This window comes from Convolutriloba macropyga, chromosome 6 (genome assembly GCF_964194025.1).
Source record: "Convolutriloba macropyga chromosome 6, txConMacr16.3, whole genome shotgun sequence".
Taxonomy (NCBI): Eukaryota; Metazoa; Xenacoelomorpha; order Acoela; family Convolutidae; genus Convolutriloba; species Convolutriloba macropyga.
The window spans coordinates 52,671,195-52,696,727 of record NC_134473.1 but is presented as its reverse complement, the minus strand read 5'-3'; the positions used below and the strand labels follow the sequence as shown (position 1 = coordinate 52,696,727).

At 35.8% G+C, this 25,533-nt stretch overlaps 2 protein-coding genes across 2 annotated transcripts in view; both read left to right on the top strand.

Moving 5' to 3' along the window:
- Window positions 1–25,533, top strand: part of LOC142341756 (acid phosphatase type 7-like) — a 324,947-nt gene that overhangs the window by 85,315 nt on the left and 214,099 nt on the right. The gene's annotated exons all lie outside the window — the stretch shown is intronic.
- On the top strand, window positions 4,986–19,095 carry LOC142341046 (transcription termination factor 3, mitochondrial-like). Its single transcript, XM_075391883.1, has 3 exons — window positions 4,986–5,354; window positions 5,783–5,961; window positions 18,282–19,095. Exons 1-3 carry the CDS (start codon window positions 5,003–5,005, stop codon window positions 19,071–19,073), a joined length of 1,323 nt encoding a protein of 440 aa, XP_075247998.1. The 5' UTR covers window positions 4,986–5,002; the 3' UTR covers window positions 19,074–19,095.

The following is a 25,533-nucleotide window of genomic DNA, read 5'->3' as shown; positions in this document are numbered from 1 at the left end:
ATACCTGCCTTATGCTTTCCGACTGTCGTCTTGGTTACAGAGTTAATTGCGGAGTTCTAAATTTTCTAAAAAAATATTCATGACATTTTTTAGCGCAGTCAGTTTTTTGAGCCTATGAATATTTTTCCATTCTATGGTTGGGCCAATTTTCAAATTTCCAGATTATTTTCCATTTTAGTAATATGAAAATTTGCGTTATCAAGATATCACAGCGAGTGCCATCTGTCAAAATCTTGTCCTTTCTTATGATCTCTAAATGGTGTCAAACTCTTTTTATGATAGCTTCTCTTAGCTTCGTTTAATGATGTTAATACTCAAATCTCGTTTTGAGGTAATTTTTTTCTTAATATATTGTAATCAAATCTGGTGAGATGAACATTAAAAGCTTTCGCTGATAAAGACAAATGACAATGGTTTCGGCTTTAGTTACGGTTTTGCTAGTGAGGTTCCGACGCTTTGAATTGCTTCCGGATTTTTTGGCTATGATTTTTTTATTTTGTCATGATTTTCTTACGACCATGTGACGTAAAGACTTCAAATCACTTCAAATTTACTCCTTGTTCATATAATTTCAACTGAATTGCGTGCGTGACATCATTTTTCACTCTTAGTGGAGCGAGGTTTTTGTTCATTCGCTTGATTAAGTGTTTGGTCACACGTAACTTCCATCACTCTGAAAAATGACTTCCTCGATCTGAAATTTACCTTTTACTTTACTTCGAAGGGATTAGGTCAAGTGATTTTGTGTTGTTTTTAGGTTATTTAGGAGAATAGAAGCAGCAATGAGTTGAACAGATTTTAAATCAAAAAATAACATCTCAGCTTTTAATAAAGGGAGTTTCTTTTTGGCCAGTTTTTTATGCTGGTCTACGAAGCTATTGCGGCTATTTTGTGGCAATCTGTTATCTATGATCATCATTTTTTTTAATTGCGAGGTATCTTTATCTTTGGACTTAGGTTAATTTAGGAAAGTTTTTTCATTTAATTAGAACACGGTTATTTTAAAATTTGTGCTTCTATCAATTTGAGAAATGTTTGTTTCTCGAGTTTTTGTTTTATTATGGACTTATCAGTTTTTTTTAATTGAGCTTGTCGTTTTTTTTTCAATTTACTTTGTTATAAGGATAAGCAATTTTCGCTGCTAAATGGAAAGTTGATTAGAAAGTTGAAAATATTCTACGAAGCTGATATTTTGGGCTTTATCTTCTAGGTTAAGGTTAGTCAAATAAATACAGAAATAAATACAGCAAATAAAATAAATCAATGCTTTTATGGCAAACATTTTGTTTGCCATTTGATTTTCGTAAGTCGTTACGTTATTGGCATTTTTGTTTAATTACATCGGAAGTATTGTTTTTCATTTAGTGTCAGAAAGCTATCTTGGAAACAAACATTGCTGCTCACTAAATAATGCAAGTGTGTCTTTCTTCAATGAAGATGTGTAACCAATTGAACAATTTTTTTTTCATTTTAAACATTTCCTTCGTGTAGTTTTGTGCTTATTTTTTGGTTGCTCATGTAATTCTTGGCAAGTTTTTTTAAAAAAATATTTAGCATACAGAGATGTTCCGAAAAGAATTGAATGTTAAATTAGTTGTTAGCAGAGCTGAACAGTTGAGAATGTTTGACAATATTGCCTCTCTGCGCATTCTGGTCAGAAATTGATACAAGGTATGTAAAGTTTTGGTGTTGAAATGCTAGGAAATATTATTAACAGGTTGAGTTTGTAAGATTTGGCAAGTTGTAATTAAAATACAACTTTAAGTGACTTCAATTTTTAATTCATGACTGCTTATTGTTCCTTTTACGAATATATGAAAACCATTTTTGAAAAAGATTTAACAATTCGTATGTTTTACAGTTTGATAAAAGTTGATTTAGTTATGATGGTTTTAAATTATTTTAGCTAAGATTGTTACCTCAAGAAAATACTGCACACTCCTCCCAAAAGTGCGTTAATTGCTCCGATCCCACTTTTGGCGGAGGAGCTATATGCACAACTGGTTTTTTTCAGTCAATTTTGGCCGATCGATGTATTTGTCGTACAGAGTTGTTTTTCGAATTTTAGAATCTAGATTTTAAGAACTATTTTTCTTCTGGAATTTGAGTTCTGTTTTTTTCTTGTCTTCCTGGTGAAGAATGCCGATTGCCATGCAATAGTTTTAATGCTGAAAATATTGTGTTCTTTGAAATAGTGCCTGGACAGCAATGCTTTTGTTGTCGTTGACAAAAAGTTTTCGTTCAAATTTTGTCCTTTTTCGTTCATTGTTATTTTGTAATTGAGTACCCATATTGACAGTATCAGGTATACTTGAGGGTCTTACTAATGCCCTTCAATATTTTTTCGACTTGTGAATTCTTGTCAGTGACCAGAGGTTTTGGTTTCCAGAGCTTCACGCTTAGCCGTGTGTGTTTGCTCTTAGTAGCTAGTTTTTGAAATTTCGACTAGGTTGTATTGGGTTTTTCAAAAATTTAAACATCAAAAATTTAAATGGGATTTAAATGGGATACGGAATTTTGTTTTTAATTTTCTTTTGTGCTTTTATTTGATTTGATAACTTTTTGGTTACAACAAGTATTAGGTAGCTTCCGCTTGTTTACCGCACGCATTACCTTTCTGGTGATTGATCTTCTGATCTTGTTGCTTGTTAAATTGTTTGTTTGATGCAATTGCCTTTTTGACATATTACAAATTTTCATTCGCTTTTTATTATCTGTCGTTCAATTTGCTTTAGTGAATTCATTCATTCTAGTGAGTTACGGAAGTGATCTCACTGGTGTTGAACTCCTTTTTTGTACACGTCTTTCATTTTTAATAACCTATCAAAGTTTAAATTACAATATGAATTACTAGTTCAAGAAAATGCAGTGTCATGACGTATTAATGTCTGAATGGTTGCATAGATGCTGTTGACTGAATTGGTCTGCGGTGAACTACTGATTTTGTTTGACTTTGAGACTATGTGTTTTCGTTAAATTTTTGTACGTTTTGTTGTATTGTTAATAGTTTTTAATATTGAGAGTTATCGTTATAGTTTTATCGAGGTGTAATAAACCCACATTTTTTTTCATTTTTCAAGTTTGCTGCTATTGATTACTTGAAAACCATTCGTTTAAGTATTTCATAATTTTTTGGGTTCTGTCTTAAAATTTTTGTAGTATTTTTAATTTCTGAGGAATGGATGATCATCGTAGTGAATGATCAGTTCATAGTTAGTAGTTGTTTTTACTTCTGTTCCATTTTTTGTTTCTTTTTGATGTGTTGCACTTCAACATCATCTGTTAAAATATTTTAAAGTCAATAATGAGGAATATCTTCAGCTGAACTTCGTTTTCAATTGAGAGCTAATCATCGATATAAAATTGACGCCATATATAAAAATAGAGAATTTCGAGTTGTTCTATTGGTTGTTCACTCATTTGGTTTTTATTAGTTTTTGGTTCTTTAGAATTGTTTTTAATAATTTTTTATTGCTGAAAACCAATTGGTTTTCTGAAGAATGAGTGTTAATATTACTGAGTGTGTTCATTTGACAAAGAAGTGTTTTTTTCTATTTGTTTTATAAAAAAATAAATGATAAAAGTTTTTCCAAATAATAAATAGGGAAAAACTTCCGCCGTTCAATATTGTTTAGTAGGCTCATAATTTGTTTCATCAAGATGTCATAGCTGCGTCGTATACGAACTCTGTTTTTATGCTACGTTGTTTAAGTTTTTGGTTTCTATAGAGGCTGTTTGGTGTTTTAAATTTAAGCACCAAAAGTTTTCTGAAATTGCGGTTTCGTTCAGGATTTTTTTTTGTTTTTGCATGTTTGCAAATGAATTGATAACCAATTTGCTCGAACTATTTTTTGATAAGTTCCAGGGGCAAAGATAGTTTACTTCAATCGTGCCTTAGCTGGTGATTAGATAGCGTGGGTTGACTCTACTTAATTTGAACTGACTTTGCATTATCTTTTTAGTTATACAAGTAAGGGCAGAGTTCAATTTTTCTCACATCTTTACTTATAAGTCTAAATTGAGATGTTAATTTTTAATCGAATATAAATAGAGACCAGTTTTTACTTAGTTTACTTTGCAAATGGGACAGATGTTGATGGCTTGATAATTTTTTTTGTTAAAATTTGTAGTTCACTTGATAGAATTGTTTTTCTACTTGAGAAATTGCGTTAGAGTTGAATCCTTGTCTGGCGTTTTGTTTGTTAGATTTCATTCTAGTGGAGTAAAGAAATTTGATCTCACTGGTTTGAACCCTTTAGATGCATCTTCTTATCAAAGTTTAAATCTATCATTGTTTGAATAACCAAATATGAAGGCTTCCTTAAATGCAGTCTATCTCTGCGTCAATTGGGAGACCATTGAGACCACATTGTGGGGCAGCGAGCTTGGAGCATTGTGCTATCTCACATTAGCGAGCCCCCTTGATGGCTTATTGCTAATGAAAATTAAAAGATTGTTGTCATTCAAAACAAGCTGAATTTTTTGGAGGCAGCATCTATTGTAACATAATTTCCACAAACAGACTTGCACGAGCCGTTTTTAAAAATAGTTTTTGATTTCGGTTTTAACGGTTGGTTGCAAAATTTTCTAGAAAGAGCTATTCTGGATTAGGGTGTGAGTTCTTCATACTCCAGTCAGATCAGTATTTTTAAGCTTTGACATTAAAAATGGTTGGTTGATACCTTCATTGACAGTTGACTTTCAACAAGATCTTGAATTTTTGTTATCGCTGTAGGCGTTGTAAATGGGTGAAGCGGTGATCAAAATTTTAACCTATGCCTTGCAATCGTGTATGCGTTGAGTTAATGCTGTCGAGTGGTTTTAGCCCACTGTTTGTTTTGGGTGATTTGTGACGGGTGGGGGAGGGGGGGGGGGGGGGGGTGCAACTGTTTCTTATTGAATGTGCGTTTTCCAAGTGTAGTATTAAGTCGTTTCGCATTTTTTAAACTTTATATTATACGGCTGTACCTTATTCCCGATTATTTTTAGGGCTCAATGAATAATGCGGACGAATCGATTTCTTGCAACCCTGATGAACGCTAATGGGAAAGCCAAAAAAGAGATTAACTTTACCATTCAGAGATTTTGCTCCAATTCGTCTTTTTCAGCTGGAAACCTTATTATGAAATCTCAATATGCAGGCAATTATTGTAATAATGTTTGTCGACGCTGTGCTACGCGAACAGCAACGAATGGAGTAAATGAACGGGATTTTAAATCAGCGGTTAACTTCGATGATCGGTTCAACAGTGCAAACGAACTACCTGGAGATGATAACAATTTATCAGAAGACATTTTGCCTGAATCAGATGTTTTTACTGAGGTTCAAGTTGTAGATGAAGTTGAGCAAATAGGGAACTGCTTGTTTTTCCCCCAATTTACCCTTAATCTGATCTCTGTACCATTTGTGGAGTAGTTTCTTAGCTTGTTGGCTGGAGTTACTCTTGCGGCTTTTAGACAAGAATTTTGGCAAGTTTTAATGTGTTGTGCAATGTCTTCACATATTTTGCTGCGCTCGGTTGACTTGGTTAATACTCGGATGTTTCTGGACTTGCAAAGTAGAATAGCAAAGTTTCCAAAGAATTTTGACACTTGAAATCTTCGGAAGTGTTAGTCGCGTATTATAGTGAAAAAGATAATTAACAATTTCGAATATATCGTGATCGCATAAAACAAACCCTTTTCTCTAATTTTTATGCTTGGCATTAGTTAAATGCCAAACATATGTAAATGAAAAATTAGTTCAAATGGGGAAAAGAAAACAGTGCCAATTATGGAACAGAAGAGGTTGATGAGTTTGGTGAAATGGAACTGTTGGCGCAATCTGAAGATTTAGATGGCGAAGTGGACATTGGTGATTTGGGAGAATTGTCTACGAAAGAGTTATTCAATCTGGTGAAGCCAAGTTTGAGAGAAGGGAGGAAGTTGAAGCACTACTTTCACTCTACTTTTCATCTACAGGTTGTTATTCAGAAATGCTGCTTAAAATTAAACGCGAACATCCTGAAAAAAGACAATACCAAGATGTTGCAAGTGCCAAAATATTTCCAGACAAAACAGCCTCATCGAAATCCTGATTTATAGTCCCTGATAAATAGTCCGATGAAACTAGACCGTTTCAAATAATAATCCCGCTATGCATTGTGATTTATGATCAACCAGGTACTCACGCCGACTACTTTTGTGGAAAATTACAGTTATTGAACTGGGGGGAAAATGAATGATCAGTTATTGAACTGGGGGTAAAATGAATGATCAGTTAAAAACAATTACATAATGTCTGATCCGGAGAATGACTCATAGATTCTGTTTACTTATCGGGATGTTAGGCTTTCATCGTGTTATTTGGGTGCATTTTGTCTGACTGTATTGCTTGTCAACCGTCAGCGGTTGCGAAATTTGCGGGGCGGGGGGGGGGGCTATTTTGTCTGAATTTTTTGGTTCGACCAATGGATTCTATTACTAGTAATCGGTGTGCGATAGGATGAAATATTTTGGCATAACTGATGAAAGAAAACAAATTAGTATGGCAAATATCGATAAGATACTACATCCCTAAAGAGACTAGCACTAGAAATGTAATTGTTCTGCCTAGCTACATGTTCATTTTTGTACTAACTCTTATTTTAGAAGCAATCTGTTTCTCAGTTAGTCATATGTTGGCTGTGTGCCTCGTTTTTTGTTAATCAAGACATCGGATGTGTCCCGAAAAGTTCTCCGTTAAATATTTTGAAAAAGAACATTTCTATTGGAAAGTTGGAAAGCGAACCTGAATGAATTGAATAGAGCAACTGTCCGTGGCTTTTCACGAATCTATGTAAATATGAACTTTTTTGAATCAATTAGTTAGAACGCACGGTCTTTTATGGCAGTTATCGTTTCGCTATTTCAGTTCCACAATTGTCTTAATGTTAGATTTATTTGATTTCGCTTTCTTTCTGTGAAAATGTATAAAGTGACTTTTAAAAACAGTCAATTTTTTGTACGTGTTAAAAATTTGATACTGCGCCTCTTTTTCCAACGATTGCGAAGAGATATTTTGCTTTATCTTTTTACAATTCAAAGATTTCGAATTGTATTGGGGTGCTGTTTACACATTTTCGTGATTTTTGAAGTCAAATTGAAGTGATGATTTTGGTCATGTTGAAACAGGACGTGGAGGGAGAAGCGAGTCGTTTTGCGGCGTAAATTTAAAGTATAGAACGGTGTATGAACAAATTTTGATTACATGCGGTAATTTCACTTAGATCTTTACTGTTTTTTATTGGATTTTTTAATTATTTTTCCAATCCATTCATAGTACATCATAGTACATTCCACGTCTAGTTTTTCAGTTAGTCAATAAAAATTCTTGAATTGTAGATCAAAACTCGTCCTGCTTTTTTTTGTTTTTTTAGCCGGAAAGCTATCGTTGAGGCTTTTATTGGCCTTCTGTTGAGTATTTACAATACTAAGTATTTGGATTGTATTGGTGTGCTGTTTTTTTTAAGAGGCGTTCACACTTATTTTGGTTTTTCATTTCAGTGAGAAGTCAAATTCGAGTGGTGATTTTAATCACACTGGAGTTGTAAAGGGAGCGAAAAAGCGAGAAGGTTTGAAGCGTGATTTTTTTCCAAGTACCTTTAAGGCGAAGTGAGAAGTTGTTATTTGAGCAAATTTTAGGTTTTGAAAGCAAAAGAGTGCTATGCTCATATGATACATAAGTGTTCTGATTATTGGACATATGTGTTCGGGCCTATTGGAATTTGATTGAACTCATTGACGGGCAATTAATGCTTTTTTTTACATTGACACTAGATGTCATAAAATATCATTGAGCATTTGATTTTTGCGCTTTGTTGTTTATTCTTTTGTGTTATAACCTGGTATCGGTAATCACAGTATCATTGGTTGCTAGTGAGGCATGGATGACTTTCATTATTCATTGAGTTTACTGCGATCGGTTTTCATGACTTTACACAATTTGTTCTCACAATATTTTAATGATTTTTAGCTTGAGGATTAATTGTACTTTTTGTTGTCAAGCCTTTAATCTTGTTTAGAACAGGTCTCTTAGGTTGCTAATAAGAATTTTTTCAATCGATTTAATTGTTTCAGATCAAAGCCTATTTTGTGATTTGACTTTCATTCTTTTCAAGATTAATCATCGAATTTTTGAGGTTTGAGACACCTTATTGCTCAATTTTTCTGGTCTCTTGGTCTCCGCAATGACAAGTCTCATCGGTTGCTAAGGATGCCTAAATAATTGAATTGATTGTTTGAGTTTTAGCTATTTTCTGTAAGGATTTCATTTTCAAAAAAGAAATCACTGAGTTTTGTTAGTATTTGTTGTACTTATTGCTGTTTTATCTTTTTCTCATTAATTGCCTATTTCATCGGTTGCTAACGAGCAAAAGGTGAATATATTTTGGTTGCTTGAGCTCATAGCGATTGTTTTCAAGTTTCTGACGTCTGCTTTTCGAAAAATAAAGGTTGATTTTTTAATTGTTTTTCTTGTGGTCTTATCTCTGTCTTTAAAACAATATTAAATCATTATTGGCCTTCTTGTGTTTCCTCATTTTAGTTATTTTATTGGCTGAAAGTTTTAGCTAACGTTATTCATCAATGAGATATCATTTATTTTTGAAATGGTAAAGAGTATTTGTTAATCTTGCTTTCATTTGTAGTTCTATTGTACCCTTTTCAGCCATTAGAACTGCTAAAAATTATTGTAAGTTTAAGTTTTTTGTTATGCTTTTTTTAACGGACTCGGCTGGAGGTTATGACGTTGTCTTAATTTGGCGCCACTGGTTTTTATATTTCTGATTTTGCCTATGTTCAGTTTTTGCCTATTTTTGCTTTTGTCATAGATTCCCAGAAGGCGGTTGTATTATGTACTTATTGGAAGGAAGCATGGTGTCACTATTTTCAAAAACAGTTGTTGTTTCTTTAGCGTTTTTGAGTAACTAAATCTGGGAAATATAAGTTTTCTATTGTTTTCGTTTAAAGATATTTGCACCCAGAGGACCAGCGGCTTTGTTGACTGTCTTAGTTTGACGTTGCTGTGAAAATTTTAATTGCTGGTTGATAAGTGTTTGGCGTGGTGCAGCTTCTAGCGGAAGGCCGTAATTCAAGATTAAAGGTAAATTTTAGGAGTTTGAGCCCAAATTGGCTGATTTTTTTTTTTACTTTTTTGGGTCATTTTCATGGTTTGATTTGTCTTGATTTGACGTTTATCAAAGTTGATAAAGCTCTTTTGCAAGATTGCAAGATAGAATTACTTTTTATGACCATTTTATGAGCTTCATGTTTTGGTACTGCAAAAATAAACACGAAAAATGATACGAATTTCTGCAATTTTTTCACTACTACTTCCAGTTTGTCCAGTCTCAGGGCCGAGAAAATACCTCTAGGGTTTAATAGTATGTTTCTGCATAATTGTAAGGGGCAATAGAATGGATGTTTTTTCGTCAATGGGAGTTTTGTTAACGACCATTTCACGTGACAATCACCACTTCAAACCTGCTTTTTGTTCCCTCGTTTATGCAATTTCAGCTGAATTGTGTGCGTGATGTCATTTTTCATTCTTATTGGAGAGTGTTTTTTTGTTCTTTCGTGTGATTAAATTGTTGGTAACACATGACTTACATTACTGCCAAAAATGACATCCTCACGCTGAAATTGACCTCTTTTACTTCAATTCAAAGAGATAAGGTCAAATGAGTTCGTGTCTCTAGTTGAAGGGTATTTAAGGGCAGCCAGTAGAAGCAGCAATACGTTGAACAGATTTTTAATCATAATATAACATCTCATTATTTTTTTAAAAAAAAGTTTCTGTTTTGGTCTGTTTTTTTTAACTACCTTTTGGAGACTGCAGATATCCGAAGCTATTGCGGCTATTTTCTGGCAATCTGTCAGCTATGCTTCTGTTATCGTTTTTATGTTCAGTTTGATTGATATTAAGATAATTGACTCTATATTGATTAATGAAATTGGTTTCTTGATTAAACTTTTCCCCGCGTTTTTCTTGGTAAAATTTGTGAAGTTTTATCAATGCAATCAAAGTGATGATTGCTTTTAATGTTTTCTAGATGGCTAACTTGATTATCAAAAACTTCACTAAAAGAAAATTTGCCTCTAAATTTCACTTAATTAATCGTTTTCGTTCTCTCTGTCTGCATAAGTACCCCCCAGCAACTGGACTTTCGTCCTCTGGAAGAAGTTTTCATTGTTTACTGTCGGTTGCAAGCTGGGTCAGCTGTATTTGCCCTGACTTTTCCTACTGTTTGCGTCATTATAATGATTTGTTCGACCTGCGTGCGTTTCTAGATGGCTAACTTGATTATCAAAAACTTCACTAAAAGAAAAATTGCCTCTAAATTTCACTTAATTAATCGTTTTCATTTTCTCTGTCTGCATAAGTACCGCCCAGCATCTGGACTTTCGTCCTCTGGAAGACGTTTTCATTGTTTACTGTCGGTTGCAAGCTGTGTCAGCTGTTTTTGCCCTGACTTTTCCTACTGTTTGCGTCATTATAATGATTTGTGCGACCTGCGTGCGTTGCTTAAGGGATTCATTGACGCCTCCTTTGATGGAAAACATGGTTGTTGATGCAGACGCGCTTGTTTTATTCGAAACGAGTGAGTTGCATTCTTTTTCTCACTGGAAGTATGTGAAAGATTGCTAGCATCTACACTCGTCAGTCGCGCTATTTGTTTCCATGAATTGCTTTTCAGAGGAGTAAAGTCGCAAGGGGTCATGAGTTTTCTTTTGCTGAGTTCCCTTGCATACACAGGTTGAGGTGCCAGTCCGAAGTGACCTCTGATCAGACCCAAGTCCAATGCACACGGTGTGTTTTCAGACCAAAATTACAGGGACTGGGATTTGGTTCGAGCGCACAATAGTACGATCAGAGGTCACTTCGATTTGGAGATGGTCTGATGAGAGGTCATTTCCGTCTGGGTTGGTCTGAGCAGAGGCGAATTCAAGCGCACATTAGTCTGATCAGAGAAGATTTCCAGCGCAATTGGGCCTGATCAGAGCCAATTTCGAGACAACTTTTTTTCTATTTTTTTGTTTTTTTTTACTGAGATATGTTGACTCTGCCTAGAGCCAACAAAAAAGCAGCATTCTGATCAGAGACCTATCTAGAGTCATATGGTTCTGATCAGAACCAAAGGGGTCCAGCTGATAGCAAATGCGGGTCCCATTAAAAGGAAATTTTGGTTAACTGTAGACCAGGACGTTTATGGAAAGTTATCTTAGTTCATCCATTGAGTCAGAAATTTGCACTAATGAATAATGCTACACTAAAATTTTCGGATCTTTTCCGTTTGTGCCCCCCCCCCCCCCCAGTTTAGTGGGTGCATATTATTTGCATCCCCCAGACGCACGTGCAATAACTTTACATAATGATTTACTATGTAATGACACGTGCTCTGTAACTGGGGGGCGCATAACGTACTGGGGGGGCACAAACGGAAAAGATCCAAATTTTTTTTCCTCAACAGCTGGATTTTCTTTTATTAGCAATACTTTCAGAATAGGCTTTTCCTTAGATGAATTTAAAACTGCAAACATCAATTTTTATGAAATGAATATATGCATCTTTTCCATTTGCGCCTCCCCCTCAGCGTAGTTGGTCATATTATTTGCACCCCCCAGACGCACGTGTCATTTTTTACATAATGGTTTACTGTGTAGTGACACGTGCTCTGTAATTGGGGATGCACAACGTACTGGGTTGCACAAACGGAAAAGATCCGAATATATTATAGCAAAATTTAAGAGATTCGTTCATAGCGAAAACCATTCACTGATCAGAATAATTTGAGCGCAATTGAGTCTGATCAGAGGCAGTTTCGAGCGCACAATAGTCTGATCAGGAGTGACTTTCGAGCGCACAATAGTCTGGTCACAGGACACTTTGGTAAGGGATGGTCTGATCAAAGGTTACTTTCGTCTGGCACGGTCTGATCAGAGGTCACTTCGGGATGGCACCTCAACCTGGGTAATACAGCAAATGTGCTAAAAGAATCCAATAGAAGTTAAACGATTGACGCAGCTCGGTTGTTTTCTGAAAGACATAATATTGTTAAATGATTTCGTAGATATGCTCATTCTGTTCATGGTACGCTAGGGATTCGTCTGCTGTTACCGTGCTTCCAAGCTAATCCAAAGCTTAATAGTACTTGATCTCTTCGTTGTTAAGCGTTAGTTCCTGAACGGTAACGGTGTCAATATTTAAGATAGCCTTTTTGCCCAAGTACAGTCTTAGTCCTCCACAGAATGATGGAGCTCTGTCTTGGATTGTTTACCATTGACTTGTATCTAGTCGGAGCTTTCATTTAGAATTTTAAGGTTGTTATCGAGGTCAATTTCGTTACATTCTGACGAAAGTCAATTTCTTTTCTGCAGCCGTTTTCGTCGAGGAAATTTTTTTGTTCAAATTGAGATTTGTTTCCAGTCCGCCCCACTTTTTATGTTCGCCAATTTATTGCTCATGAGGGAACATAGCTCATCGTGCAGTAAATTAATGCATTTGAATGCATTTTGAGTTTCAGGCTCCTTTATATTGTTATATCGTTTATATTGTTATATCGTTTATATTGTTATATATCCAATATGCTGTTGAGTTATGGGTTTTCGCAAGCAGAATAAAAAGCGTTTTTAACTAAGTAGAAAAAATTAATTTCTCAAAATGAGAGAAACAAGAATATTTTACAGTAGAATTTAGAGATTTACAGGAGAGATCTGATTTTTAGATCAAGATGGTGATTTGATTGTGTGGATAAGAAAGGCTCAAAAATCAGCTGTATATATACCCATTAACAGTGCGCGAAAGTCAAGATACAAAACTGATCTTAGCACCATGATTTACAGTGGGGTCGCAAGGGTTACCCAATATGGTTTGCGTCTGCAAATTTCCCAAAAATCAGTCACAGGGGGTACCATATATGGTATGCATTTACAGTTTCCTACGAAATCGTTCACATTTCCGGTGTTATCATAATCATTCAATACATGCTGGGAAAATTTTACATCAAATAATCTCTCTAATATTAGCTATCTAGATTCACCAATTTGAATCGAATATTGATTCTAAGCACCATTTCTTGACTGTTCATTTATATAAATTCTGTGATTAAATTCAATTTGCTCTTGTCTTTGTAATCTGGTAAGGTAAACTTTCTTTCTAATTCTCACTAAGTTCAAGACTAGTTTGATCGATATACTAACACCCCCACTCAGACTTGAGATGATTGCGTATAGTCTGTTCCCATCAAAACAGTTCTTATTGTTTCCACCTTCGATACGGGTAAGGATTTCATTAAGATGTCGGCTGCCATTTAGTCATTATGAACGTAATTAATTGAAAATGTCCCATCTTCGTCTTGTCCCGAATGAAGTGAAATTTTGTCTCCTGTTGTGCATGACTGGGTTTTAGCACAATTTGATGCAACTCTGGCTGTCCTCTCCAATTGCTATTGGATGTTTCTGTTGGATGCTTAAATCCTCCGGAAGTTGTTTCAGATACAATGCTTCTTGAACTTCCCTGATATTCTGCTTCTGATGAAAGAGCAACTGTGGCCTGCTTCTTGACACCCCAGCTGAGTGCTGCGCCACGTCCGTTGAGCTTGATGTAGTAGCCCGTCGTTGACTTTCTGTCGTTCACGCACCAGACCAGTCTGCATCACTTTCCCTCACTAAATCATAACTAGCTTCTTTTGTGTAAGTAAGTTTTCAACCTTTTGAAGATAACGCAGAAGTCATTTGCCGCACATCCAGTGTTGATTGGTGGGTGCATTCATGTGTCTGGACAGAATGTTGACTGGGAACATAAAATGATGTCTGGCCTCGTCTGTTTGGCCAGATACAGAAGTGATCCAGCCAAGCTTCTGTAGATCCTCTGGTCCATTTCTTCGTCTCCGTTCTGTGCTGTCTGAAGTTTCAAATTCGAATCAGCTGGAGTTCTTGAGGGTTTGCATTGATCCATTTGAAACCGTCCAAGCATTGTTTCTGTGTAGCGGTCTTGGTCGACTGTGACTTTGCCCTCTTCTCGTCTGATTCTTAGACCCAGAAACCAGTGTAATCTCCCCTGTCTTCCATGTGAAATTTTTCCTAGAGTGCCTTTGACATCGGGAATCACTGTCATGCTTCATGATGCTACTATGATGTCGTCAACCCAGACCAAGATGAAGGTGTGACCCTCTGTCTCTGCTCTTGCGAACAAGCAATTGTCATTCCTGCTTCTGGTTAACCCCTGTCTCAGTAGGAAGTTTGGCAGTTCCTTATACCAGTTGTTAGCTGCCTGTTTCATACCATAAATTGATTTATTCAATCGACTTACTGACTTCTCTCCATCTGAACCTTGTTTTACAAACTCCTGTGGCTGCTCCAGATGCACTTCTGCTATTTGTGAATGCAGAAAAGCCGTCTTGGCATCAAACTGGTGCATCACATGGCCCTGCTTCGCTGATAGTTGAAGTAGAATGCTGAATGTCTCTGGCTTACAGGTAGGCGCAAAAGTCTCAAAGTAGTCCACCCCTTTCACCTGTTTGAAGCCTTTCGCCACAGCGTGCTTTGTATTTGTCCACTTGACAACTGGGTCCCATTCACTTTGTAGACCAATTTGCCCGGTATGACGTGCCTGTCTGTGGGTGGTCTCACTAGGTTCCAAGTCTCATTGTCTTGGAGTGCCTTGACCTCGTCCTTCATTGCCCGGTGCCACTGGTCCCAATCGTCACCCTGCTTGGCTTCGTAGACTGTTTTGGGTTCCACATGGTCACCCTCAGTCACAGCAAGAGTGGTCCTGACTTCTCCGAAAAATTGCGGAACATTCCTTGCTCTTGTCCCTCGTCTGGGCTCTGCCCTGTCCGCTTGCTCCAGTGCCTCTTCAAAGAAACCAACTGTCTCTGATTGTGAGAAGTCCTCTATATCACTGTCCTCCAGTGGCTCTGAGTCTCTGAGACTCCCCCTTGTTGCAGTAGATTCTTCGTCTACTGCTGCTTCCTCAACGTCCGAGGCATCTCGTCTGTGTCGCTTTCTGAGTGTTCACGCTCTCTGCGTCATGCCACTCCTTCTTTATTGCAGTAGATGTGCCCTGCTCCTCTTTGTTGCCATCGTCTGGATGACCATCATCTGGGTGCCAGATCCCCAGTTGCTGTAACTCCTCATCTAGTAGGTCGGTCATCTCTGTGTTGACAGGGATTGAGCCCACTTCGGACTCCTTGATGATCACATCTCGAACTGCCACCACCTTGCGTGCGTTGTGTACGTACACCAGGTATCCGTTGTCTTCTTCAGTGTAACCCACAAACTTTCCTTCCTGTGCCTTGGGTTCAAGTTTGCTGACATCTCTGTCCCTCTTCCTCATGAAGACTGTGCAACCAAAAATGGATAATTTACTAATTGAAAGCTTAAGTTTTATGCCTCGCATCAACTCTGCTGAGCATTTTCTCGTCTCACTGCCAAGTTCCGGAACTTGTTGCGTGGAGAATTGCTGCTCCCCACATCATCTTGGGAAGAGCCGACTCAATAAGCAAGCATCTTGTCATCGCCAGCAGTGTCCTGTTGCACCTCTCAGCTAACCCATTCTGTTTTGGCGTCTCTGGTATGGTCTTCTCCTGTAGAATGCCTGCATCTAAACAGTTCATCTTGAACTGCTCTGAGAGAAACTCCTTCGCATTGTCTTGTCTCAGCTTCTTGGGCGTCCCCACACTGAAAACAAACTTCTTCAGGCTGGTCAGGACTTCACTCTTTGCCTTAAGCAAGTCCACAAACACAAACTTCTTGTACTGGTCTGCAAACACAATGCAGAACCTGAACCCTGACAGTGACTCTACTCTGAAAGGTTCCATCACGTCTCTGAACACGCTCTCCAGCTTCTCTTCTGCTTGGGTCTCTGCCACTCTTGGTAATGGAGTCTTTGTGATCTTGGCCAATGCGCACACATTGCATACATCATCGAGGTCCCCCACTGTTTCTGGTGCATTCATGATCACATTCGCTTGATTCAAATGACCCAATCGTCTGTGGCACTTCCTTGCACTGTCAAGTGTCACGCTGCTGGAATTCATCTCGATTTCTAGAACGCTGCAGGGTAAGTAAAACAAATTACTTTCTTGTGTTAGTTTTACCCGAGTTTCCTTCTGTAGTTTCATGCGGCTATTTCCTTTCTCGAAAGTAAAGCTATGAACTACTTTTTCCCTTGTGCCTCTGTGCTGTGCTCTCATGGAAGTTCTGCAGCCTTTTCCTCAACTCTGTGAAGTTCATTGCCGGGTTAAAGCTTGCCTGTATAACAAAACTTTCATACCTCATTGACAGACCATTGAGGACCAATTCGTTGAAGAGGGTCTCTGAGACTGCTTTCCCTGCTTCTTGTAGCCTTGTGAGCAACTCCTGTCCTCTGATGAAGAAGCTATCCAAATCCTCAGCATCCTCGAGCTGCAGTCGAGAAAGCTGTGCCACTAAAGTCACCACTGTCGGCGTCTCCACACTCTGAAATCTCTTGCAGAAGCTTCCAAGCCTTTGCTCCATCTCTGAAGCCGTCATCTCCCAAACAGTCATGTCTCATCAGCATGAGGGTTGTTGCATCTAGAGTCAGTGCCAGATGGTAAGACACATTGTTCTGTTTCTCCTTGATGTCTGCAACTTCCTTCTCATATGCGTCCTTCAGCACCTTTTGGTTCTTCTTCTCATCATTGCTCGTCCCTTTGGCTAATGGTGCAGGCTCATTGGGTTGCTCTTCTGTCCCAAGTAGTGATTTGAAGAGTCCCTTCGTCTGCATTATTGCCACAAATCTTGTGCTCCAGATTGGAAAGTCCTGTGCATCTCCTGTGTAGGTCAGCAGCTTCACTCTGTTGATTCATCGTAATTTGAGCGGTCAAAACAGTTGTGAAAAGAAAAGGTACAAATCAGAAAAGGATTATGACTGTCAACAACAAATAAGTTTTGTTTCAGAAATTAGTTTTGACTTAAAAAATTACTGGGCCCATAACCTGTTGGGTTATGGGTTTTTGCAAGCGGAATAAAAAGCGTTTTTAACTAAGTAGAAAAAATTAATTTCTCAAAATGAGAGAATAACAAGAATGATATTTTACAGTAGAATTTAGAGATTTACAGGAGCGATCTAATTATTAGATCAAGATGGTGATTTGATTTTGGGGATGAAAAAAGGCCCAAAAATCAGCTTTATATATACCCATTATCAGTGCGCGAAAGTCAAGATACAAATCTAATCTTAGCACCATGATTTACAGTGGGGGTCGCAAGGGTTACCCAATATGGTTTGCTTCTGCAAATTTCCCAGAAATCAGTAGCAGGGGATACCATAAATGGTATGCATTTACACTTTTCTAAGAATTCGTTCACATTTCCGGTGGTATCATAATCATTCAATACATGCTGGGAAGGTTTTTCCGAATATTGATTCTAAGCACGCTTTCTTGACGATTCATTTATATAAATTCTGTGATTAAAATCAATTTGCTCTTGTCTTTGCAATCTGGTAAGTTACTTTCTTTCTAATTCTCACTAAGTTCAAGACTATAGTTTGATCGATATTCTAACATATACAAAAATATTGAGATGATAGCAGATAAAATCTTACCACTTCCTTAGCTTCTGCTGGAGTTGGATCGAGTTTTGTTCAGATAATCGTAGCACCCTAGTACTCTGATATTGTACATCGATTTGCAAATCTTTTGAACTTTCAGAGCATATCAATTATAATTAATAGATATCGATTCAAATGTCAATATCGATGTCATCCTTTTTAATTGCTCTCAAACGAATTTTGTAGCAATTATATTAGTCTTGTTGACCAATTTTTGCTTGACCGACTTTTCGTCTGGCCCATATGACTTTTCGGCTTCAAAAACGTGATAAACAGGCAGCGCCTACAGGGCATTAAGTTCTCTTAGAGCCTTTCAGCTCAATAGTTTCCAAGCACGTGATTCAAATAAACTGTTTTGGATACTTATACTGATTTTGTGAAGGGCGGTTCTTAGAAGTTAACGCCCAGCCCCCCCCCCCCCCCACCCCACCTTAGGTTTTTTTATTGCGTATCTCGGAAAAGAAGATCATATCTCATTTTTTATTGAGGAGGTTTGAATTATGTTCAATATTTCCCCTGGTCTCTATTATAACCAAGTTTAAATGCAGAGACTATTGATCTGATGTATTTAAATTTGTCGATTTTTTTGCAAATAACCAGTGACTACAGATCTAAATATTCTTGATGCGTTGAAAATGGGGTGATTGTTGTCTTGTAAATGGCGCGATTGATGTTTTGTTTTTAGGTGCTGGTAGCTTTATTTGGTGTTGATATTCATCGAATTGATTTGAAGAAGGACTCAGAGTTCACTCGGATTTTAATGCGAACTGACATGAAAAACGATGTTATTCCTCGACTGGACTTGCTTCAATCATTTTGTGATGTTTCCTTGCCTGAATTTGGTACGATAATTGGAAAATGTCCGCATGTTTTAGAACATCCTTTGGATTCTCTTCTGGAAACTTTAAACTACCTTAAAAAGTGTAACTTTTCTACCGATTCATTACAGCAAATGTGTGTTAAACATCCCAGAACGTTACTGATGAAGCCGATAGCAATTGACGAAACATTGTGTGTGTTACAGTTAATGACAGACTTACCGGCCCAAGATTTGAAGTCGATTGTGATTTCGGCTCCGAGATTGATCACCTCTGAAATGGACCAAGTGACCTTAAATCGAAATTTGTTCAGAGATAAATTTCTCTTTGACATCAAGCAGTTTCACCGCGGCCTTGTGAACTGCCCTGAAATTCTCCTAATCCGATGTCTACATTTGGAGTCAATATACAATTACTTAACGAGTGAACTGAAATTAAGCAACGAAATAATTTCACATTCTAGTGAGATTTTCAGGTCACAGCTTAGGAATGTTAAAACGTTTCATTTGTTTTTGAAGTCGCTTAATAGAGATCAATATGATCCAAGCAAACCTCTATATGTTTCATTAAAATGCTTGGCTAGTAATGATTTGTTTGAAACGTGTAAAGAGCTGTCTCTATGCACTGATAGATTAATTTCGTTCATGAAAACATTATAAATTATGAATTGTTTCTCCCGTTTCAGGCATGAAGTAGAGAGATTTAAATTATAGTTTAATAAGTTGCAGAGCCGTGAATTTCAGGCAGATGACTTGCAATAGGTTTACACGTATTAGTATGTAGCAATTAATTGAGTTCTGTCGTTTTTAAAATGATTTCTCTGCCTTCAGTCGGTCTAATCAATTTATCTCTTGTTTTTTTTACTGTTGATTATTTTGTAGGAAGAACAAACATCTGCTCTTCCCGAATCTGAAAGCAGTTTAAAAAATAGAGGGCCTCATGATGCAATTTGTAGTGTCAGATAATTGTTGAAACTTAAAAAGTCAATAAAAGTTGTATAGAAATTGTTCTCTGAAACCTTCATGATATTAAAGGGCTTGACTTTTTCGCAGTTAATTGCAAAGGGGTTTGTATTTATTCTTTAACTGCCACTGCAAAAGGTTGCTCGGTTGTTTAACAGTTCCTGTGGTAACTGTTCCACAACGGGCTTGTGACAATTGTCCAGAATGGATCCTCACGCTATCCAAAACAAAGTGAACTCTTATTAAATAAGCACTTGTAGGCAAAATTATTGACACAAATATATCCGCTTATTGGCAAAAATATTGTTTGGCGATGTGGATGCGCTTTGTTTTTCTCTTTTTTCAAACATTCTGAGGAAGGGAAATTAATGATTCTCTCGATTTAGCCTCACTTTTTGTCCCAATATCAAAGAAAATGAGATGAACGATATGCCAGACTGTCTTTTTCAGTAAAAATTGCCAACCGTTTTACGACGCGTAGAGAGCAGTTTTTCAAATGTCCCTCACACATTCCCAGCTTTAAGCTGACAATGCATGCCCTCGAAAAAATAGCAGCTCAGCGCTGGAGTGGGCTCTTTGGTTCATTTGAAGTTTGATTTTTCTAATATTTTGGATGTCCCGAACGCTGTTTGAAGACAAAAAGGGTTATGAAGTACATACAAAACCGAAAAGTTAATTGTGAAAAATCTCATATGGTTTTGATTTGGGGAGGTGTTTTAGGGGGAGAGTGTTATTTTCCTTATATCGCTAATTGAGTCTTCATATGTTCATACGCCCACATGGTTCATAAGTCTTGTAAAAAATTTAATAGGACAAAAATAGGACTATGAAAAAAATTAATGGATTAACAATTTGAGTTTGATGTGGCCTTTGGTTAAAGAAAATGTTTTAGATTATAATCTATTCTTTTGTGCCAATTTTTTAACTTCGGGTGAACTTCAGAAATCTTGAAGGAATTTAATACTCATTTTAAGCTTCACATCTGTATTGTTCGTTTTAATTACAGAGTTCTTGAGATCTAAAGCTTTATACTGATTTCGTTTTTTTGTTCCGACCCCCACTTTAGGGGAACTATATATTCAACTGTGTTTTTTTTGTTCAGTCAATTTTGGCCGACCGATATATTCGTCGTAGAGAATTGTGAGTGGTATCATAAAAAAGCCCGTCCAGCGTAGATTACGGAATTAAAAAGACTTTTAATTTTCGTGTTTTACAGGGAGTTATCGAGGTTTAAAGTTTTGTGAACATTCGACTGTTTTTGTTAACCTTTTCAGTAATTTTTGCTAAAATTCGGCACAATTTCGCTAATATATTTCAACATAAGTTGAACTTTTTAACGGCAGAGTGTTGTTGTTACCGTAAGAGATAGAAGGGCGTTGCTGAATTGTTTGATTGAAGTTTTTTTTGGCTAAAATTTTTGATAAAGTTTTCAAAATTCAAACTTTCATCAAAACTGGCACAAAATACGCTTTTTTGGTCCATTTTGATAAAGTTTGCCCAACTTATTGATCTGGAAACCTTAACACAGACTCCCTAATCTCAAAAAGAGCACTAGATGCAATTAGGCGCCGTATGAAAGACTTCTGGAATTAAAACTTTGCCGTTTTTTGCAGATTTAACTCGATAATTATACAAAATGCATCTTTTTTTCAATATTTGAAGAATATTTCACTCAACAATTGGTTTAATTCGCAAATACTTGGAACATTTGGTCGGTTTGCAGGGCGCGCGACAAACTCAGGGAGAGTTTCGATAATATCATGGACTCTTAGAATCAGAGACTATTTGGTTTTTATTTTGATGCTGCCTTTTTTCAAAATACTTTGCTTTTGTTCTTTTAATGGTAATTTTTGACAATGTTTTTTTTCACGCCTCCGTTAATGACAGCTCCAATTTGAATAAAATTGAGGCCAAATGTAGGTGAAGTTTGTTTTCAGAGAACCGAAGGGCTTTTATGGCTTTGAGGAAGAGTTTTAGTTAATTTTAACTGAATTCTTGTCTTTTGCCTTCAATTGTTATTTTTTGGCAGTCTGATTTTTAAGTTTGACCACTCAAAGTTCCAATTTTCTTCCTCAAGAGTTGCAATTGAACCTTTTCTATTCATTGGGTTGTTACCTAATGTCTTATGTTATTGATTGTTTTTGTTATAAAGAAATTTCTGTGATTTTTTGAACTTGTCAATTTTTTATAATAATTTAGTCAACATTTTGCTTTTTCTCAGTAAGTACCGGTCAACTTTTCCTCCTTATAGAATAAAAACTAATTTTTTTTGGCCGATTATTCTAACAGAAGGTTTTCTTGCTTTTGGTGTTAACAGTTTTTATACAAAAATTTTGATTTTTGCGCATAATTGCCCATTTTTGCTGTTGTTTTTGTTTCTTATGTAAACTCTCAGATTGTTTAACAATCTAATTGAAAAAAAGCTTACAACACTTGAAAGTGAAAATAGTTTTTGTTTTAACAACATATGGTTTGAAGGGCTGCAACACTGTTCTCTTGCGGAAATTGGTAGTTCTTCAATTTTGCCCTTTATTTATTGTTAGTTTTTGTTGTCATATGCCAATTATTGTGTAATTAAAGGTCTCAGTCGCCAACTATAGAAAAACAATTGAACTTAAATAATTGATATGAGTAAATAACTAATGGCTGATTTGACTTTCGAATTAAATTTCTAAAAAAGAGTAGTAGTATTCTTCTTTTTATACCTTTTTGTTCTGGTTTGCTTTTTTAGTATTTTACAATGTTGTATCATTTTCATAGATTCGCCTCATTAATTGGAGCTCTTTTTAATGTTTTTTTAAATCGAACAATAATTTTTCTGTTCTTTAATATTTTTAAATGATGTCTTCAGGGCTTAGACAATTTGTTTCAGAAGAGTTTTGTGGAGTTCACATACTTTTCAGTTTTTCTGGTTCTTTTTGTTGTCATTTTGTGATAGTCCTCTTACAAAAAGATGTTACGATGATCCAAGGAGGTGCAATTGAAGATGTTATATTTTCGAGGTTAATGTCTTATATATTTAATTGCTTCAAAACTGTGGTTTCGTAAAGTTGTTTTTAAATACAAGCTGAACTAGTAAGTTTCAAAAACAACTTTACGAAACCACAGTTTTGAAGCCATTTAATATATAAGATATTAACCGCGAGAATATAACATTCTCGGTTGCGTCTCCTTTGATCATCGCAACATCTTTTTGTAAAACTATCACAAAATGACAACGAAAAGAACCACAAAAACTGAAAAGTATCTAAACTCCACAAAACTCTTCTGAAACAAATTGTCTAAGCCCTGAGGATATCATTTAAAAAAATTATCCAACAGAAAAATTATTTTTTGATTCAATAAAACATTAAAAGAGCTCCAACTTTTTAAGTTTAACTTTTCGATTTCATATTCACTTCATAACTTTTTTGTCTTTAAACAACGTTCGGGACCAGAAATCTTAAGTTCAAAATTTTTGGAAAACCTGAAACATTCTATTGTTCAATTTTTAGGCAGTGTAATAATGGCGTTCCAGAACATATTTATTAGGTTGACCGTTATGACCTCGTTACAGCAAAAGTTTTTTTTAATTTCTCCTTTTTAGTTCCTCTTTGTGAAAATTTTATTTCAATTGCTCAGAGATTAAAAATCATGTAATTATTTTCAAAACTAAATTTGCAGACAAGACAACTTTATGCGGTTGTGCTTTCTCCGGCTTCAAGTTATTTTTTTATACGCTTTACAGTAATTTCATTTTGTTTTTGCAATATTTGCCAGGAAAGATTTCAATTGACAGCCGAATCTAAATATTAACAAGAAGGATCGGTAATGTGCGTTCCGACCCCGCTCATCTAAATTTTTCACTTTTGTGTCTACCAAATGACAGAGATAAAAAAACTAACATATCAACATATCGATCAACAAACTGCTAAAAGAATAAAATAATCTACTCGAGAGGGTCTGTGAGACCTGTGGCGACCATAATATGACTACCAGAAAAGACGGCAATAAAAATCAAGTAGTTACAAATATTAATTACGACCAAAACTCCTTGTCCATTTTTTGCAAACCACTAATAACCATATCAAAGGGGTATCAGGTAAAATTTATACTCAGAAGATTAACCGGTAGTTTTTGTAACAAAATATGGGACTTTTCCTTATTGCGACTTGCAACAAGTCGACTAGAAATGAGCAAAAGCGGCAAAAGTTTATTAAAACATTGCTTTTCTAAAAAAAAGTACTGAATTCGAACTGATTAGAATTATAACGCCTCAATGAAATCATTGAGAGAGTCTTTTATACCTCAATAGAAAGCGACTGAGGCCTTTCATTATCCAGGATATGTCATAGGACTACAAAAAGAACGACAAATATTGGCAAATAAAAATGCATCAATCGATTATTAAATACTAAGGTGCTCACTAAAAACAATAAAAAAATCTTCGTTTGCATTTTTTGCAGGTGACAATATTTTTAAGTCAAATGACGCCCATTATTGTGATACTGCGAAAAAAAACAAAAACCTACAAAAAAGGGGCAAATTTGCAAAAATCACAAAAATTGGTGTTATGAAAACTGGTTGTTACAAGAAGAAAGACCGTTTGAGGAAAACAAAAACCGTTATGAAGAGCAAATTGTATTTCAAATGATAAATGATGTGAATTGTACATCGAGATGCTCAGCAACAATTTAACAGAAATAAAATGGGCACATCTCAAAAATCTATCTTTTTTTATTAAAAACAATTATTTTCAAAATTCATAGCCAACAAAAGCTTTCGACTAAAAGAGAAGACAGTTTGTCTTGCAACTACTCGGAAAAACTAATTGCGAATGTCATTAATCAGACTAAATCATCAGACTATAAAACAACATTAAATACAAGCTGAACTAATAAGTTTCAATGTTATTTTATGGTCTTATGATTTAGTCTAATTAATGACAGTCGCAATTAGTTTTCCGAGTAGTTGCAAGACAAACTGTCTACTCTTTTAGTCGAAAGCTTTTGTAACTATGGATTTTGAAAATATTTGTTTTTAATAAAAAAAGAGATAGATTTTTGAGATGTGCCCATTTTATTTCTATTAAGTTGTAGCTGAGCATCTCTATGTACAATTCACATCATTTATTTTTTGAAATACAATTTGCTCTTCATAACGGTTTTTGTTTTCCTCAAATGGTCTTTCTTCTTGTAACAACCAGTTTTCATAACATCAATTTTCGTGATTTTTGCAAATTTGCCCCTTTTTTGTAGGTTTTTGTTTTTCTTTCACAGTATCACAATAATGGGCGTCATTTGACTTACAAATTTTGTCACCTGCAAAAAATGCAAACGAAGATTTTTATTGTTTTGAGTGATCACCTTAATATTTTTTTGATTGGTGTGTTATTATTTGCCTGTGTTTGTCGTTCTTTTTGTAGTCGTATGACATATCCTGGATAATGAACAGCCTCAGTTGCTCTCTATTGAGGTATAAAAGACTCTCACAATGATTTCATTTGATGCGTTATGTTTTTAATCAGTTCGAATTCAATACTTTTTTAGAAAACCAATGTTTTAATAAACTTTTGCCGCTTTTGCTCATTTCTAGTCGACTTGTTGCAAGTGGTATTGAGGAAAAGCCTCATATTTTTTCCAAAAAGTACCGGTTAATCTTCTGAGTATGAATTTTATCTGTTGCCGTTTTCATTTGGTTATTAGTTGTTTTAATAAAAATGGACAAGGAGATTTGGTCGTAATTAATACTTGTAACTATTTGATTTTTATTGCCGTCTTTTCTGGTAGTGTTATTATGGTAGCCACAGGTCTCACAGACCCTCTCGAGTAGGTTGTTTTATCCTTTTAGCGGTTTGTTGATTGATATGTTGATATGTTAATTTTTTTTACTCTTCATTTGGTAGACAATTAAATGAAAAATATAGATGAGCGGGGTCGGAACGCACATTACCGAGCCTTCTTGTTCATATTTAGATTCGGCTGTCAATTGAAATCTTTCCTGTCAAATATTGCAAAAGCAGAATAATGAAATGACTCTATACCGTATATAAAAACAACTTGAAGCCGGAAAAAGCACAACCGTATAAAGTTGTCTTGTCTGCAAATTTAGTTTTAAAATTAATTACATAATTTTTAATCTCCAAGCAATTAAAATAAAATTTTTACAAAAAGAAACT